Here is a 17,070-nt window from a genome sequence, read left to right as displayed (position 1 = left end):
TTGCTGATGGAGAACTGAGGTACATTGTAGGGCTGTGCCCAAATTATATAGGAAGGTATGGCAGAGCAGGTAACTGAAATGAGCTTTAGTGAACCCTATCTCGGTTCTTTCATGCGTATCTTCAACCCTGCCCAATTCTTCCTCAGGTATCAAATTCATCCAGTTTTCCTTCAAGAGAGTAAAGGCTCTCTTAATGCCTCGAGGTCTGAAAGACCTTGCCTTTCTTCCATGCTTCATGAAGGTCTGCAGGGAAATAACAAGAGAGCGTTGGCTTCAACAGTGAGATTGTGCTGCAGATACCCGTCTTTCACCAAAGATGCAAATAGTGATTTCCCTTTTAGTTTTGATGCCTGAGAGAAATAAACACAGAGGTGAATTGTTTCAGCCAAGGAGAGAAGCGGTATCAACAGGAAGATGCAGGGACTACGCTTTCCTACTCAGCTGAGGGCTGCTGTACTCTATCAGGCTGAGAAGCAGTGCTTGTGCCCTGCAGGGACAGACCGCTTCTGAAGACAGCAGTGGCAAAAAGCATCTTTTTACATTTTCATTTAGTCAAAAGATTTTTGTCTTTATGGTTGGATTAGGTAGTCATGAGCATCTCTTGACTGAAGCTCTCAAATACACAACCTGAGGTAGTTCTGTTTAACTCGATACGCGCAGTCTGCCTTATAGGCAAGGAAGGTGACGTAGTAAATATGAAATAGCATCTCACGCTAGTGCTCCATGGGCTTCCTGCTCAGCTTCCGATGCACTTCAAAGCTCCATAGCCGTCTGGTCTCCAGCTGGCTTACAAACAACCTCTTCACCCGTAAAGCACGTTGTGGGTAGGGGCAGTTGTTTCACAGGAACCCAGAATACATCGTGTTCCCAGCATAGGTTCTTGCCTGACTTTACCTCTGGGGAACAGGAAGAGCCTGAGCTAGACTGTCCTCAGAGATGTTTGCAAACTGTTCTCAGAAACAATGGCTGATGATTCATCTGGCATCGTCACCAACAGTCTCCAGGCCTGCCTTTTAACAAACCTTCCCTAAAAAAAGGAAAGGGGACCTTCCCAGACAGAACCATGTATGTTTTAGTGGTGGATCTAGAGAAGAGTAATCTAGGCTTAAGAGTGCTTGTAATCAAGTGATTACATATGCTTGCCTAAAGGTCAGACAGTAAGCTAGCTTAGCAGCTCTGGGGTCCCTTGTTCCTGTGTTGTGCTCACATGACATGAGCACGCTGACTCATCCATGTGTGGGGATACATAAATGCCTGCTTATAACGTGTTTTTGCAAGTTTTAGTAATAAAGCCAGATCTGTGAGGTTGCAATCTTTTCTATGGCAACAGAACACTGTCGTCACCAACATTTTGACTTAGAACTTGTTATAGTTTGAACAAGAAACTCAGTTCCTTTTTTTTTTTTATTTTTTTGTTTATGCTAGTAACGCAGAAGGTCACTGGTTTAATGTGCGTAACCTTTTAAAGTTATTTCTTTGAGTAAACATTTGCTGGAAGATATCCTGTCTGGGTGATACCTTTTGCAAATGCCTGATATTATGCTACCTAAACAAACTTTTCTTTGGTGAGCCCAAGACAAGACATGGGGTGGCCTTTCTAGAGGTATGCATCCTAGTATAATAGTAGCCCATGTGATACTATTATATCTAAAAATGCAAGATCCCAGAGTAGGGAAAATTGATGGTGTTTACCTTCAGCAGTTGCTAGCAGTGAAAGGATGGTGATGACTGATGAAGACTAAGATATATTAATGAAGGAAGCTTGTACTACTCATTAAGGATGTGAGTGGACAGAGGTGAGATATCATGCTGGCATCTCTGGGAATGAAATGTATCTGGTGAGGTGAGCGTACATAAGCACATAGGGAAGACACATCCAAAATCAAAATTATGGATGTCTACAACATGAGATACATGAAATATTTACTAAGGAATTTAGAACCATGCTTAAAAAAAAAAAAAAGTGACTCCTGTACCAAAAAAAATATCATGTGGAAAGAGGACTAAATATTAGACTAAAAAGGTAAAACAAAGAGAAGTGCAAATGAACAAAGAAAACCTTCAGCATGGGGCTGCAGGGGATGCTTGTGGTTGTTAAAGCACACATGGCTCTGCCAGAGGAAACTTCTTTCTTTCTGGCTTCTATTTTTTGGTAAGCTTTTAACCAAAAGTTAGTTATCCTTCTTAGACTAGTGGATGTAAATAGTTATCATAGGGAAATATTAAAGTGCTTGAAGGTCAATTAATTAACAGCATTTAAGGCTGTAGCATATTATTTTTAACCAGGGAACTTTAGCTTAAAACCCCCAAATCCTTCAAAAACTTTTTTTTTCTCTTCCTTATCTTCCCCTCTTAAACATCAGTAGATGAAGTCAGTGCTGATTGTTTACTTATGTTTCCTTAAATACCAAGAAGACAACGAAAGATATTTAAACCCTGTACTCCATGGAGGTGGGAGGAAAATATACAGAAATGTGCCCATTCTTGGGACACATCAACTCACACACCTTTCTGGAAAAGATAAAAGGGCAAAGGGAAAAAAAAAAACAGCCATGAAAAAAAAAAAAACATTGACAACAGAAGCCTGCGTTGCTGTGTCACCTTCCATGTTATATGAAAATACTTTTTCCAAAATTTGAAAGTATTTCTTAAGAGCAGTCAGAAGCATATTGTTTTTTTTTTCTTTTTCCTTTTCAAAGCAAAGCAAAGTTCCACCCGGGCTGTCTGTCTCTCTCTTTTTTTTTTTTTTTTCTCCTCTCTCTCAGAAAAAAAAAAAAAAAAAAAGTTTTGAGAATTTCATTTTTCTATTCACTGCAGTCCTGGCCAAAGTAAAGCCCTCTTTTACATTGACGTCAAGATCTTTACTGAGATTAGGGTTTCATTTCTCTATTGCAGCAATTAGCTAGGGAATGTATAAAAGGCTTCAGGGAAGCAAGCTAGGACTCCAGAGGGGAAAGCACTTTGCACCATAGGCAGATAGCAAGAGAGAGGGCGAGAGGAGGGAGGCAGGAACAGAGAGAGGCGGGGGGAGGTGGGGGGGGGGAGAGAGGGAAAGGGAAAGAGAGAGAGAGGGAGAGGGAGGGAGGAAGGAACAGAAAGTTTATGTACATAAACCTTTTTTAAAAAAAAAAAGTATTGTTGCACCTGGTAGCCAGCTTTACTGCCACAGAAATGAGAGGTCTGCTCACTGCTTAAATAGCTGAGAAACAATGGGATAGTGCAGGAAAGTTAACAATTAACAGTCTCAGCTTAAATTTTGTAACTGCAGGGAACTGGAAACACAGCTGCCTCTCTCTTCAACAAAATCAGGTCTCCTGGTTAAAGGAAGAATTTTTATTAACATCTTAGTTTCTGAAAAATAAGCAGCTCCGAGTTGAATGAGTATCATGCAGTTACGGTTTTAACCAGCCTGCTCATATTTAACTGTCTCTGCTCATTTTAAAGAGAGAGGCTGAGAGAGGGGTAACGAGGCTTTTGAAATGCTTTTTACTTTACTTTTTTAAATGAGGGTACAGGGCAAAAAAGGGAGCTGAAGGCATCCGGCTGAAGAGAAGCAGCAAGGAAGATGGGTCTGCTAAGTGTGGATTTGCTGATCACGCTTCAGATCTTGCCGGTCTTTTTCTCCAATTGCCTCTTCCTTGCGCTGTATGACTCTGTGATCCTCCTGAAGCACATGGTGCTATTTCTGAGCCGGTCTAAGTCTGGGCGCGGTGAGTGGCGGAGGATGCTGACCTCGGAGGGGCTGCGCTGCGTCTGGAACAGCTTCCTCCTGGACGCCTACAAGCAGGTGGGTACGCGGGGACGGGGACCGGCAGGTTGGGGTGGGTCGGCTGTGATGGACATCCCTGTTGTCAACGGGGAAGGGAGGGGAAGGGAAGGGACCGACTCTGTGCCGTGCGGGCTACCTCCTATTTGATGTTAAGTTTGATGGGAGAGGTACGAGCGGAAAGGAGCAGTATTTTTTTTAAGTCTCCAGAACCTCTTTTAAGGGTTCAGGAGATTGGGGAGCTGCTGTCTCGCTGCTCTGCCACAAACTGCAGCCATGGCCATGTCGCTTAGTTTAGCTGTGCCTCAGTTTCCCCAGCACGACCAATAACATTCTTCATGTTTAGAAAGTATTTCAGGATCTTTGTATAAGAATAATTGTAAAATGCTCTAGAGGTTTTCATCGTTGTTGTTTAATTGTTTGCATGTGGGGTCCTCGGAGATTATACGAAGACAGCATCTTCAGATAGAGCCTTACATAGATGGATGTCACCTATGTAACATAGAATTGGTTTAATTAGCGTAAAAGATAGAAATGAACCTTTGTCACTACACTGGCGTTTTCTATTACTCATATGTTAATTTTTATATTGGAGGAAGCATCCAGGTAATAGTAAAACTGTGCATGGAGTGAAACAGTGAGCCCTTTTTCTTCAGGAAAGCAGTGACACAGGGACATGTCAGAGATTAAAAATGAACTTGAGTAGCTGAGGGGCAGCTGCCTGGTGATTTAAGTTAATAAAGCCAATAGCAGTTATGCAACTTGTGCTTCTTTTTTTTTTTTTTCCTCTTCAGTTTTGTACAAACATTACCCAGTGGTACTGCCCAGGTCTCATGAGGTAGTTATAGTTCCCTTTTATAGATCGAAAAGGTGGACCCAAAAACATGAAATTTCTTGCACAGGCCACCCAGTTAGTAAGTAGAAAAACTGGATTCAGAGCTCTGTGGCTTCCAAAACAGTGCTAAGTCTGTTAATGTGTTGTCTTATTTAGACCATCTAATTTAACATATCCCATGTGATGTCATGAGGTCATAGGGGTCCTATCCAAACGATAGCTTTGTATCTTCTGAAATATTTCTTTTTGTATCATCTTCCCCCAAGTCCCCTTTTGCTCCCCCCAATGGCTTTTGTATTTGCTCTTACCTAGAGATGTGAAGAGGTGGTGGCGTTGGCGTTTGCTGGCTTTGTGATATGGAATACAAGCTGCTTAGCCTCAAACCCCAGCCACGGGGACATTAATTTTCAGTGTAAGACAAATATAAATAACATTAGCTTTTGCCAAATGGGTCAACCTCTTACTGCCACCCTAGGAATCGGCCAGCTGGCTACCCAAATAAAGTAATGCTGAATGAAGCTCTCTATTCTCCTAGCCCTTCTAGTTTCTGTTTTTAGTCTCTTCACAGACATTAAGTAAATTTTACAGTGGCCTTGTTAAATGGGCTGGTGAACACAATTGTTCCCATTTTACAGACAAGGCAAGGCAGGACAGTTAACACACGACTTGGTCAAGGCTCCAGTGGCAGTTAGTAGCACAGCGCTGAAACAGCCAAGTTTCCAGTTCTCACATTTGCAACCTGTATGCGGCCCAGGGTCTGGAGAAGGTGTGGAGCTGTAAGGAACCTTATCTCCATCACATATTTTTCAATCTCATTTTGCTTAAATAACACAAAATGATTTAAAATAAAGATGTCACATACCTTTCTGTACTTTCCAAAGTCACACTTTGCCCGTTCCTCAGGACTGTTGATGTCAACTGTAGAAGCTACTGGGAGGGTGACTCTCTGCTGTTTTTGGTGTTGGCAATGAAACACATACCTTGAACTTTGGTAATTAAAAACTATCCCTTACCACCATTAAATGACCTAGGTTGCTCAGGCTAATGAGGCTTTAAGGTCCCTAGAATGAATTCTGGGCCTCAGTGAATTCAGCAGAAAGATGCATATAAACATAACCAGATTTTATCACCTTTTTCCCAAAAAAGGGAAAAAGTCCACTTATGCCACCTATCATTAAGATGAAACTAATTGACCAACAATTCATGGAAAGACTCTGTTTTTCTTAATGGGCCATAAGACCATTGGAAACCCTCGATTATCACAGAAAGGTGGATAAGTGTAGAAATCAAATTATAGAAGGGATTGATTGAGGAGCAATATTAGGAGAAGAGTAGTCATCCCCTCCACAACAGAGGATTATCTTCTGCTGCTTCAGTAAGAAAGAGAAAGAAAAGTTTCAGGTGGAAAGCTGTACTGCTAGAGTTGAAAAAATTCGAAATATACCCTGTTTGTGGCATATTTAACAAGCATGAGAAATAGTGAAATATATTAAAGACTGTCCCACAAAGCAACTTTTCCCTTAAATTATCTTTTTCTAAATCCTGAATAGGACTGCCCAGTTGTGATATCTTAATCTTAGCCAATTACTGAGGTTAGGAAATGAAAATATTGAGGAATCAGGGTACTAAACAACGTGGCAAAGTGCAGTTGATACCACAACCGTGATTGCTTATTGCTCCAATTTGCTAGGTGATGCCAGATATTAGCAAAGAACTTGAACAGGTGCTTAAGCTCATTCCATTGAGGAGTATTTATAAGGTAATCACCGTTTTTCAGTACCAGAATTGCAGATGTCTGAGAGAAACCAAAGCTAGACTGCTAGTTAGCAGAGGACTGGGATAAAGCAGTAACTATGCTTGGTTTTACTGTTTGGTGTCACTTACACAGTACTCTTCCTGAGTAAGTTTCATAGCGTTTTTCACAAAAGTACTTGATCTAAAATTTCTATTCACAGAAAAATTTACTAGAAGCCATTCCAGAAAAACTCTGTGGGTAGATACTAGGTTCTGGATTAAAGTAAATTCATTGTGAAAAGGAGCTCTGCCTTGAAAGCACACAGACTGTCCCCAGAATTAAGTGATTTTGTTTCAAAACTAGTGTGTGCAAGAGATGATATTGGAAAAGTTAATAAAGAGTATATTTGAAAATAGCTATTCTGATGCATTTTCCCTTCTGGAAAAACTTTTGATTGTCTTACCCAAATTTCAACTTGCTGCTTTTTGTTGTTATTAGGTATTTTTGCACATGACTTTTCATTAGGACAATTATTTCACAGGCAAGATTACCTAGCAGCAATTGAAGATTTTAACATCTTCAGTGGGGAAGCAATGCAGTTTGTTGTATTGTAGGTAGAATATATTCAGTATTCTTTTTTTAATTATTATTGGGGGATTCTATATGACTTGTCTTCTCCACATTTTACAGTCCCGCTGGAATCAAAATGATTGATCTTTTGTTTATTTTTATTTTCTTATGTAAATTTTATCAGTGATTAATATATATCTTTTTACTTCCTTAGCTCTGAGTTCAGTATCTGACGCACTCAGTGTTGATATTGTCTACACTGCACCAGCTTTGTGATTTATAGAACATCCTCCTCCTATTCTTTCCCGAGAGGCAAGCGTGTCTTACATTGCAACAAGGGAGTCTTTAGGACCAGATTAATTGTCATAACAGAGATAAATAGAGCTAGTAGTCAAGTTACATTAACTTTATAATTGAAAGAGTGAAAATATTTTATATAAATGTTGTTTTTCTAATTTACTGTTGTGCTCTCTTTATCTACAGAAATGAGCAGATTGACTCCTGAAGAGCAAATGATGTATGTGTGTGTAGGTATTTACACTTTCATATGTGTTTGTATATATACAGATATATATATATACATGTGTGTGTCTATATACGTATAAGTGTATGTGTATAAATGCAAAAATACACACACATAAGCATACATAATCTGCTCTTTCAGGAGTCAGTTCACTCTCATTTCTCTGTATATGTGTACACATATATATTTGTGTGCATGTATACATATGTATAGATATGAATGTAACCGTATTTACTGATAAGAGAGAAAAAACAAAAGATGCTTTTGGGAGGGTTTTACTGTGCCTTCTCCATGATTTATATAGGCCATCTGTACAAATGCCAGTGAAGCATTTGTTTTAGCCCAGGGCAAGTATACTGAATGTGTCACATATCTTGCAGAAATCCAGAGAAAAAGCTAAAGAAGTTTTAAAAAACACATTGTATTTACTTCTAAAAGCTTTTTTTTACCTGCTAAGTTCCGTGCTTTATTTAGTACAGGGATGAATCGGCTTACCAGGATTCCAAAGGTGAGAAATTGTTATCTTGAAATGCTATTAAAATGGGTACCAAAAAGGTTGCACCCATTAGCAGTGCCCAGCGGTTGAGGCCTCACGCTGGGAGCTTTTCCAGTGCCAGATACGAGCTTTGCGTTTCAGCAACGCAGAGCTACCGTTCCTGGTCTCTAGTAGAGAGCTGTAAGATTATCCTAGGGGAAATCCTCCCTCTTCTCCACCTCAGTGCAGGGGAGTTAGGGGGAAGACCTTGATGGCATTGTCCCTGGAGCAGCCGAACACTTAGGAATGGCTTGGTGCACCTATGGGGGTAACATGCACACGTGCACGTACACACGTGTGTAAATGTACATTGCAGCCCTCAGAAGGATGCCAGTATCTCAAGCGATGGACGGTGATGGGTGTGTGTACGTACTTGCGCAGCTTTTTACTGTCTTTAGAATGGGCCAGCAGCAAGCTCTGGCATGACAGACCCAGCATGGAGGGAACGGTTGGCACAGGATCCCAACTTCACAGCGGAGGCCCAGCTCTGGATGTAACAGCAAGTAGACTGGTTCAGTAAACACCCAGTGGGATTTTCCTGAGATTTCAGGGAGGCACAATTAAATTACCTTTGGCTACTTCTGCCTGCTTGATAGGCACATCACTCATTCCTAAAAAAAAATAATCAGCGTGCGAAGCAGGACAGCCCGAAAACTGTCACATTGTGTGCTGCACAGCATTATCACAAAGCTATATGGGAAAAGAATATAAAGGCACCATCCTTTACCTGCTGTTTGGCTGTCCAGTAACTCTTTGCTTTTTGGAGTAATCTTTTAAAGGTTGGAACAAAGACATAACCTCTATACTTATTATTTGTATTTATTTTGCCTGGCAAGGTAAGGAAGTGCCTCTCTCTGGATTTGACAGTGATAAAGGGAATTTGTGAAATAAGTGCTGTCCAAAAGAGAGCATGTTGTATAGTTTCAGGGTTTAGAACTAGCCATTGTGTGGCATTAGAAATATTTTATTGGTTTTACAAAGTTCAGCCTTAGCAGAATTGTTTTCATTGACATTTTCAAATGAAAACAATCATGAAAGAAGTGAGAAAAACAAAACAAAACCACAATTAAAACCTTTCCTGCAGTGTTTGGAACACAAATTCAACAGGATTTGGGCTTGTCATTGTCATTATTATTAAAACATTGTCATTATTATTAATATATAATCGTGTTTGTTATAGTAGTGTCTGAAGACCAACCTAGACCAGGGACCCATTGTGCTAGCCAGTGTCCTAAACGAGGAGCAGACAGTTTGTCCCACAGAGCTTACAGTTCAAACGCTCAAGGCAGACAAAGGGTAGGAAAAGGAAGATGACGTCTTCCGTCCCACATGGGATCTTATCCTACCCCTTTCATTTTGCGGATCTAACTTCACTTCTTCCACACCACCTCTTTGCAGTTTTCCATTTTCACCCTTACGTGCAAAAAACTGACTGAAAGGACTGCTTGCCTTTTTGTCAAACCCTTGTAAAAACTGCCTTTGGCTGTGCTAAACACAGAAAAGTAGCTAATGGGCACCACCCAGGAAAAGGATTGTACTCTGTCCTTGCGCCCAGCTCTGCCTCTCCAGCAAAACCCCACTGGGTATTCAGTCAGTGCTAAACCTGAGTTTCAAAAAAAAAAAAAAAAAAAAAAAAAAGTCATCATCCAGACTAACTTCAAATGTCCTCCACGTGCTGACTAACAAAGACTGCTGAGGCCTCTGTCATGTGTAGGTAGAGTCCACAAGGAGGGCAGCCAGTGGCCCAGAAGCCACGATGTGGTAGGCCTTGCTCCCATCTTGAGGGAAACATAAGCCCTTAAGAAGCTTGCTGTAGGCTCCCTGATCAGAGGAACTAAAGTTATCCATTTTCTTTTACAAGAGTGCAAGGCAAAAGGCTCCTTTATGCTTTCCCTCTGCCATGCATGCTCATTTGTGGGACTGGCAGTTTTTAAATAAAGAGAGCAGCATTTGACTAGTTATTTTTATCTAGACTGTGCCCTTTTAATTTGTCTCCCACTTCCCTCCCTCAGCTTCACACACCTGATCCTAAATAAAGACTCTGGACTCTGGGAGGATTCAAGGCAATTCCAGTCTCTGATCTCCAATTTGGGTAATCGAGTCTGGTAAAGCAAGCTGCCACCTTTCCATGACAAACGAAGAGCTCCCACTCTACGCTACTCCAGATAAGGGTCTCCTGTAATTTTTATCCACTGCACAACTCTGGGTCATGTAAACAAAGAAAACAAAAATAATGATTTGTATAATTCTCCAGCCAGAGGAGGATTATGATTTGGATGAAACACTGAGAAATATCGGGCTGTTCAGAGGCTATATTTAGCTGAATGGGATTGAATCAAAGCAGAGCAGAGAATTTGAAAAAGAGCAAAAAGCTCCAGGGATTCAGTTCATTACCGATCGCTGGACTCCAGTCCCGAACACAGCATGTCCATATTTAAATGGCTAATATCACAGACTGCTAATTGTCTGGCAACACCTATTTTCTTTAGGGGGTTGACACAGCCTGATGAGTCTGCCAAACTGTTTGAAAATCCCTCATGCAGGGAACGAAAGCCATCTTCCAGTGCACAGGATCCCGGGAGGGTTATGCTAAATCTGATAAAAGGAAAATGAGAAAAAAGAAAAGGTAAATGAGGAGGCGATGTTTTGTCCGTGGGGCTTTTCCTAGTCCTCATGGAGAATGTACAACAAAGTTAGCAGTATGTGCTATTTCCAGCCTGTAGTTTATGAATAGGGCTTTCTTTCCCGCTCCTAAGTCTCCTTCATTTTGCAGTCTGCGTGCTAAGGCATCAGCAACCTTGTTCCCTTTTCGCTCTGCGTGCAGACTCGGAGGAGGAGATGCAGTACCAAGGCAAACACAAAATTCTCACAAATGACGCAAGTCACGGCGTCCGTGTCGGGCTGATGCTCGCTCTTGCCGATGGCCAGGCTGGCTCTTGGAGTTGGTTGGCCTACCTTGTGTGTCCCACGCAGGCTGCGCGGGAGGGGGTGCCTGCGCGCCGCCCGGTTTGCGCCTCGTCCAGAAGGCTGGCGCCAAACGTCCGAATGTTCATGCACATAAGTACGTGATTATAGAAATGCTGGATCGCGTGTGAGGGGATTTCTGCTAGTTTGTTTCTCAGAATTTATATTTTGCCTGCCTTTGTGTAGGATTTCAAAAGCGGTTTGGCTGAATACATGGGGGTTTTTGTTTGTTTTCTCATTGCGTTGATTTTCTTTTCCAAGAGCTATTTTTTCTTTCAATAAATAACAACAAAGAAGACAGCCAAGGCCTACAATGCGGATGATCAGCAAGGATGATATTGTCATCCTGTGTCAATCGGTTCCGAGCCTGGTGAAATAAAGAGTCCCTATGGGAACATCAGCGCTTCATCAAGACCAATTAGTGGAGATGCCGCTGCTTATGTTTAAGCATTAACGACTGGGCAGGGCTGCTTTTTGGAGTGCCTGACACTGGCATGGAACAAGGCACCGACCTAATTACTCCTCTACAAGAGCAGAAAATGCCTCGTGAATGCCTGCTTGGCAAAGATGTCTCATTAAGGGGAAAAAACCCACCACAAGCACTCCTAGAAACAAAAATTAAAATGATAGGTAACCTGCGGCCGTGAGACTTACTTCATGGCTGTGGGAAATGAAGAGAAACTGCTGTAAGGTGACGTAGGACATACTTGTACTTTATTTCCTAAATCCGTCTACTTTTTGGAGAATGAGGAGTATGAGAGACAGGCTGCAAACTTGCAGTGTTGAAGAACAGCGAAATTTGTTGCCAGCCTTGGTATCAATGTTAACTAGTACTTGAAGGGCATTCCCATGCTGGTGTTCAATGGGAGTTGTTTTCGTAGTCTGTTCCTTCAGGATTTGCAAACTCGCCTAGGAAATGAAGCATTTGGTAGACCCGAGTGGAGAGTAGGTAATGAGCAAGAAGCAGACAGTGTTTCCCAGTTCAAGTGTTGGTTAGAGTATTTTCAGTCGTAATAGTTTTGTTAAAATAAATCCGGAAGAATGAGGGGAAACCGCTGCTCAGGTGTTTCTTATCTCCTGAGCAGCTCTGTTCATTGCTGAGTTTTAGTTGCTTCTATCCTTTGTACCTTTCTTCTCCTCTGAAGAGTGCCAGCAAATATTAGAAATTCAAAAAGTGTGTTGCTTAATTGTGATTTATGAGATAAATCACGTGTTATTACTTCTTTTCTTTGACTGGATGAGCGCACACTCCTAAATACTGAGGTCCATTATTCATCCAGGGAGTGGGTGCAGCACAGATACCTTACATGTCAGGCTTTGCCCAAAAGGCACATTTTGGGCAAGCTAGCTCCAAAAAAGCATTTGCTTGGTAGTGCAAGAACTGTTAAGCTTTCTATGTAAGGAGGGATCTAGTGTTTGTGCAGATATGCAGATGTTGTGTTTCATGAGATGTGCCCTTTTTAGGTAGTTACCAACTTAATCACAAAATGCTGAGCTGTCTAGCTGGCCTACGGATTCAATACAGCCCTCGGGATGATAATACGGCTGCCAAATGATCTTGACCTATGGATTTTTTGCTCAAGTCTGGCCCTTTACCTTACTCGCTCCTGCTTTCCCTATCGTACTGTATAGAACAGCAGAGAGAAATGACATGTTCAACAGTGCGCAGAAGAGTACCTATTACCTGCTAAGGTGTAGGTGGCCTGTAGCAGCACTTCTTAAAAGCTGCAACATGCTTAATGCTACTTCTTAAATGCTACATCCTGAGTCTCCGAGCCTGCCTCTCTCTAAGAGAAAGATACTTCCTTCTCAAAAGCTGGGACACATCTCTTTTCCTTCCTCGAGTTCCCCACTCACGCAGCAGGTCCTAAACTCAGCTATTTCAAACCTCACTTGCTTTCAAAGGCAAATGAGCACAAGGCTTTTTTTTGTTTTTTTTTTTTTTTTTTTTTTTTTAAACTGTTACCAGGGCTGTAGCAGATATTAATGCTGCAGATGCAGGTTTACAGGAAGAGGGGCTACAAGGGTCTGTGCTTTCCTGGGGCATGACTTGCCGCTCTCGCCTGTGGTGCAGCTACAGCTGCATGTTCCCTGCTCTCAATGGCGTGATCACCTGGCGTGATCACCTCGTGTTTGGCCAGGAGAGATCTGTGGGTCTTGGGCAGTCTTTCTTTCTGTGGCTCTCTTCCTTGCCGATCTCTGAGTGAATGGTGGCACAGTTGTGTCTCAATTTGCCCCACAGAAAATAATGAAAATATTTATATCATGTGTCAACATGCTGTGGGACCTTCTCATGTAACTGTGAAGTCTGGCAGCTTTAAGGGCAGCGTCTTGCAAACTTTGCTTTGGTTAGTCTCTTGCTTCTATTGCTATTCTGATGAAATAACGCTGAGTCATGAATAACTGTAGATTTGTTCAAGGTCGTCGGGTTTCTCAGGGAGCAATGGAGGACCCCGTCTATATAATATACGTGCCACTGATCTGTGTGCAGCAGCAATTGCATTAGTTAAGTACTCAGCTGTTAACTCAGCTTTTTACTGTGTCTTACTCACCAGGATAACCTATAATGTAATGTAGAATAGAAGTGCACCAAAAATCAGTTCGCATTCAGCGTTAACTTCTATTGACTTCAATTGGACTGTAGCTTCAGAAAGAAAGAAAGAAAATATGAAAGACTTCAGAATTTGGTCCTGTATGTTTCCCTCAAAGCAACACTTCTGAACATAACCAAATAGACAGGAGGCAGAGATAGTGTCAGGGAAATATAAAATGATAATTGCATTGTTGTACTAGAGCTTGATGTCAAAGGCAGATACGTAGGAAATGTTGTAGCACAGCTCATTAAAAACTAATTTTCTTATGCAATAATATTTTGTGGCTCTGTAGCAGTTATCAGCTAAGGATCTTGGAGCCCTCTGCAGGCTCCACCTTATTCTGGCAGTCCCTTCTGTGAGATGCATATATTCTATCTTTTTTCTATAGGCAGGGAAATAGAAATGGCCAGGCAAAATGACTTTTCCACAATTGCCTGTTGGGTCTGGGTTAGATCTGGAGTTGGAACTGCTTTCACTTCATCCTACTTCAACCATCGTATAAACTTTCCCCTTTTCCTGCTGCTTTTTACCCAGTCATCTGCTAGAGAAACATAGAGAAATATTGCAGTTGGAGGAAATGTGTCACTCAGTCACTGATGGAATGGCTGCCAAGTGGTTAGAAAACCTTCTGGAGAGTGCAGTATTGGATGGTCCACCATCAAAACAAAAAGATATATTAAGTGGGCATCTGCAGAGATACCTCTTGTGTTTGGTACTCTGAGTATTTTCATTCTTGGACTGCAGGATGGAAGAGAATATACACGTATGAAATCTGTAAACCTCTCAAAATTGAGAGGCACTGCATGTGTTGTGAAGATCAGGAATACAATGCAGAAAGATTTTGGAGAATTGGAAAAATTACTTGCAACGTAGGATGCAGTTCAATGAGGCCAAGTGCAAAGCATCAAATTCATGCTGGACTGTTGAAGTACCCAAATCCTTTATGGGGAGCAACTAGAAAGGCAGAAAAAGGGACCTAGGCATTATAACTTCTCACTAGCTAACCACTAGTCAACAGTCTACTGTTTTTCCAAAGCAGTCATGATGTTTCTTAAAAAAAGCAAACATCTGGAATGTATAAACAGGTGTAGCCTGTGAGATACATTAAGTAATTGTCTGATTATTCTGAGAATTAGTAAAAATTCTTTGGAAGTCTTGAACACTGCTCTTTAAAGTAGATGAGAACCAAGTAGAGAGAACTCGGAGGATGGCAGTGAAAAAACATCATGTCTAGAAAATTTGGCTCACAGAGAAAAGTTAGAAGTTGGAGGTAGTAAGTCTGAAAGCAAACAAGAGTCTGCAAATACAGAAGGGTGGACAGGACTATGTGTGTAGTGAACAGGAGAAGACGGATCTCAGATGAAATTTTCTAACAATAATGCAGTAGTATACCTGTCAGGAATGCCACATTTCCCTGCACTGTGAGTGGAGATGGACCAGATGAACTTTTTGAAGCTGCTGCTTTTGATGATTTGCTATATCCCCGTGCTAGTGTCCGTGCGGGTAGTCAGGTGTACTCTTTGAACAGGTGACTATTTATTTAAAGAAAGTAGTCATAAGGATACTGGACAAGCAAGTCACGCTAACTTGCTATGTTTTAATTTGTTTTGTCGTCAGGTCAAACTGGGAGGAGAAGCCCCAAACTCCAGTGTAGTCCACATAGCCAAGGGCAGCGATGGCAGCAATAGCAGCTGGAAGAGCGTTGGTGGCAAGTGTGGAACCAAATGCCACCTTCTGGATTTTGCCAACTCTGAGCGGCCACTAGTGGTCAACTTCGGTTCAGCTACCTGACCACCGTTCACAAGCCAGCTGTCGGCCTTCAGCAAGCTGGTGGAGGAGTTCTCTGGTGTGGCTGACTTTCTGTTGGTCTACATTGATGAGGCTCACCCGTCAGATGGCTGGGCTGCCCCTGGAATCTCTCCCTCTTCATTTGAAGTTAAGAAACACAGGAACCAGGAAGACCGATGCGCAGCTGCTCACCAGCTCCTCGAGCGCTTTTCCTTGCCGCCTCAGTGCCAAGTGGTGGCTGACTGCATGGACAACAATGCCAATGTGGCCTACGGGGTTTCATTTGAGCGAGTATGCATTGTGCAGAGACAAAAAATCGCCTACCTGGGAGGCAAAGGCCCCTTTTTCTACAATCTGCAGGAGGTTCGGCTCTGGCTGGAACAAAACTTCAGCAAAAGATGAAATCCCTTCTCTACAGAAGCTGTGTCAACAGATGTGTCCCTTTAAGGTGATGTAAAAGGGAAAAAAAGAAAACATATGCTGGTTTGAATAAGGCCTTTCAGATGATTGCAGGAGAATACATTTGATAGCAAGGTCAAATGAACGTTAACTAGCAAAAGAAAAGCAAACAAAAAACTAACTCCGCAGAAACATTATTGTATGAAAAAAATACCACTCCTGCTCTCGCTACGGGACAGAAGAGGTGAAGAGGCTTCTGTGAAAAGGTGCTGCTGGCGATCGGGAAGAGCAGTGAGATAAGACCCGTCTCCCAGGAACCTGCCTCATGATGTGGCCCTGGGGTGACCCAGAAGCCTTTCTGCTTGGAATGCAATCCATGGAAAGGCAATGCCGTGCATTTTCATCAGAGCCGCTTCTTTAGCCTCCTCCTGTGGCCAGCGCAAGCCACCTGGGAGGAGCCAGGGGGCTTGCGGTCACTTTGCATAGAAATGCAGTGAAGTGTGGCAATCGTCCTCAGATTTTATTGTTCAGAGACTACAGGAACCACCATACAATGCATCGCGCGTGCAGACTGGCTGCTCCAATCAAGGCGAAACATTGTGTGCTGGTATTTGTACTCTCTATGGATGCCTCTGCACAGCGTATTAATTATGTAATTCTATCTGTATGTTTGTATCCAGTACGCAGGCCCGTGCCCTGCTGAGAAAGATGTTAAAATCCATGGAGTTGGACCAAAAAGGACAAAGGTGATCAAATTAGCCCGTTACAATTTGAAAACTAAAAAAAAACGGACTATTTGTAACACAACAGCGAGAACCATCCAGAGTGTGCATCATGAGACAAAACTCAGCTGATGCCAACCAACCCTCGGTTCTCGGAGCCTGACAACACACATTCATCAATATTCTCTGGTTCCCTTCTCTGTTTCTTTACCCCCCCTTGATCTCTTTCTGTCTAGCAATAGGCTTAAAGGTAATTTCATTTTTAGCTTTTTTAAAAAATAACTTATTTCTCTCTTTTATTTTTATTTGAGATAATGACCTTACAGATATATTTTGGGGATGGGGGAACTTATACACAACTTTACCTCATTTAAATGGAAACCTATCCTGTCATTTACCCCGTTAAACGTAGTCATGCTGATTTTTGCTATCTTAAATACCTGCAACTAGTTTATAGGTAGGTTAGTTTGTCTGGAAGTTAGGTTGTTTGCAGCCTCAGAATTGATTAGCTGCGGTTCTGCCATCAGATCAGGTGATAGTCTGTTTGTTTCACTTGTGTTCTCAAAAGCCTTCCCAGAGAAACAGGGCAGACAAATAGTCTGAATTAATGTGAATAAATGTAAAAGATGGCAGAATTTT

The 17,070-nt window shown here is 41.9% G+C and overlaps 1 protein-coding gene across 3 annotated transcripts; it reads left to right on the top strand.

The window, feature by feature from the left end:
• Nucleotides 1-3,565: 3,565 nt before the first annotated feature.
• On the top strand, nt 3,566-16,218 carry DIO2 (iodothyronine deiodinase 2; the record flags this gene model as incomplete). Of its 3 annotated transcripts, none has more annotated exons than XM_082485217.1 (2): nt 3,566-3,787; nt 15,140-16,218. In XM_082485217.1, the coding sequence occupies 2 exons, from the start codon at nt 3,566-3,568 to the stop codon at nt 15,755-15,757; spliced, it is 840 nt and encodes a 279-aa protein (XP_082341343.1). The 3 variants fall into 3 exon arrangements, with proteins under 3 accessions (XP_082341343.1, XP_082341344.1, XP_082341345.1); XM_082485218.1 differs by having other exon boundaries at nt 15,140-15,712; XM_082485219.1 differs by having other exon boundaries at nt 3,566-3,710; nt 15,140-15,210.
• Between the last annotated feature and the right edge of the window lie 852 nt (nt 16,219-17,070).

The sequence above is a fragment of the Vanellus vanellus genome (genome assembly GCF_965231255.1).
Source record: "Vanellus vanellus genome assembly, chromosome: 6".
Lineage (NCBI taxonomy): Eukaryota > Metazoa > Chordata > Aves > Charadriiformes > Charadriidae > Vanellus > Vanellus vanellus.
The sequence above is the reverse complement of the archived record's forward strand: the minus strand, read 5'-3'. Positions and strand labels throughout refer to the sequence as shown.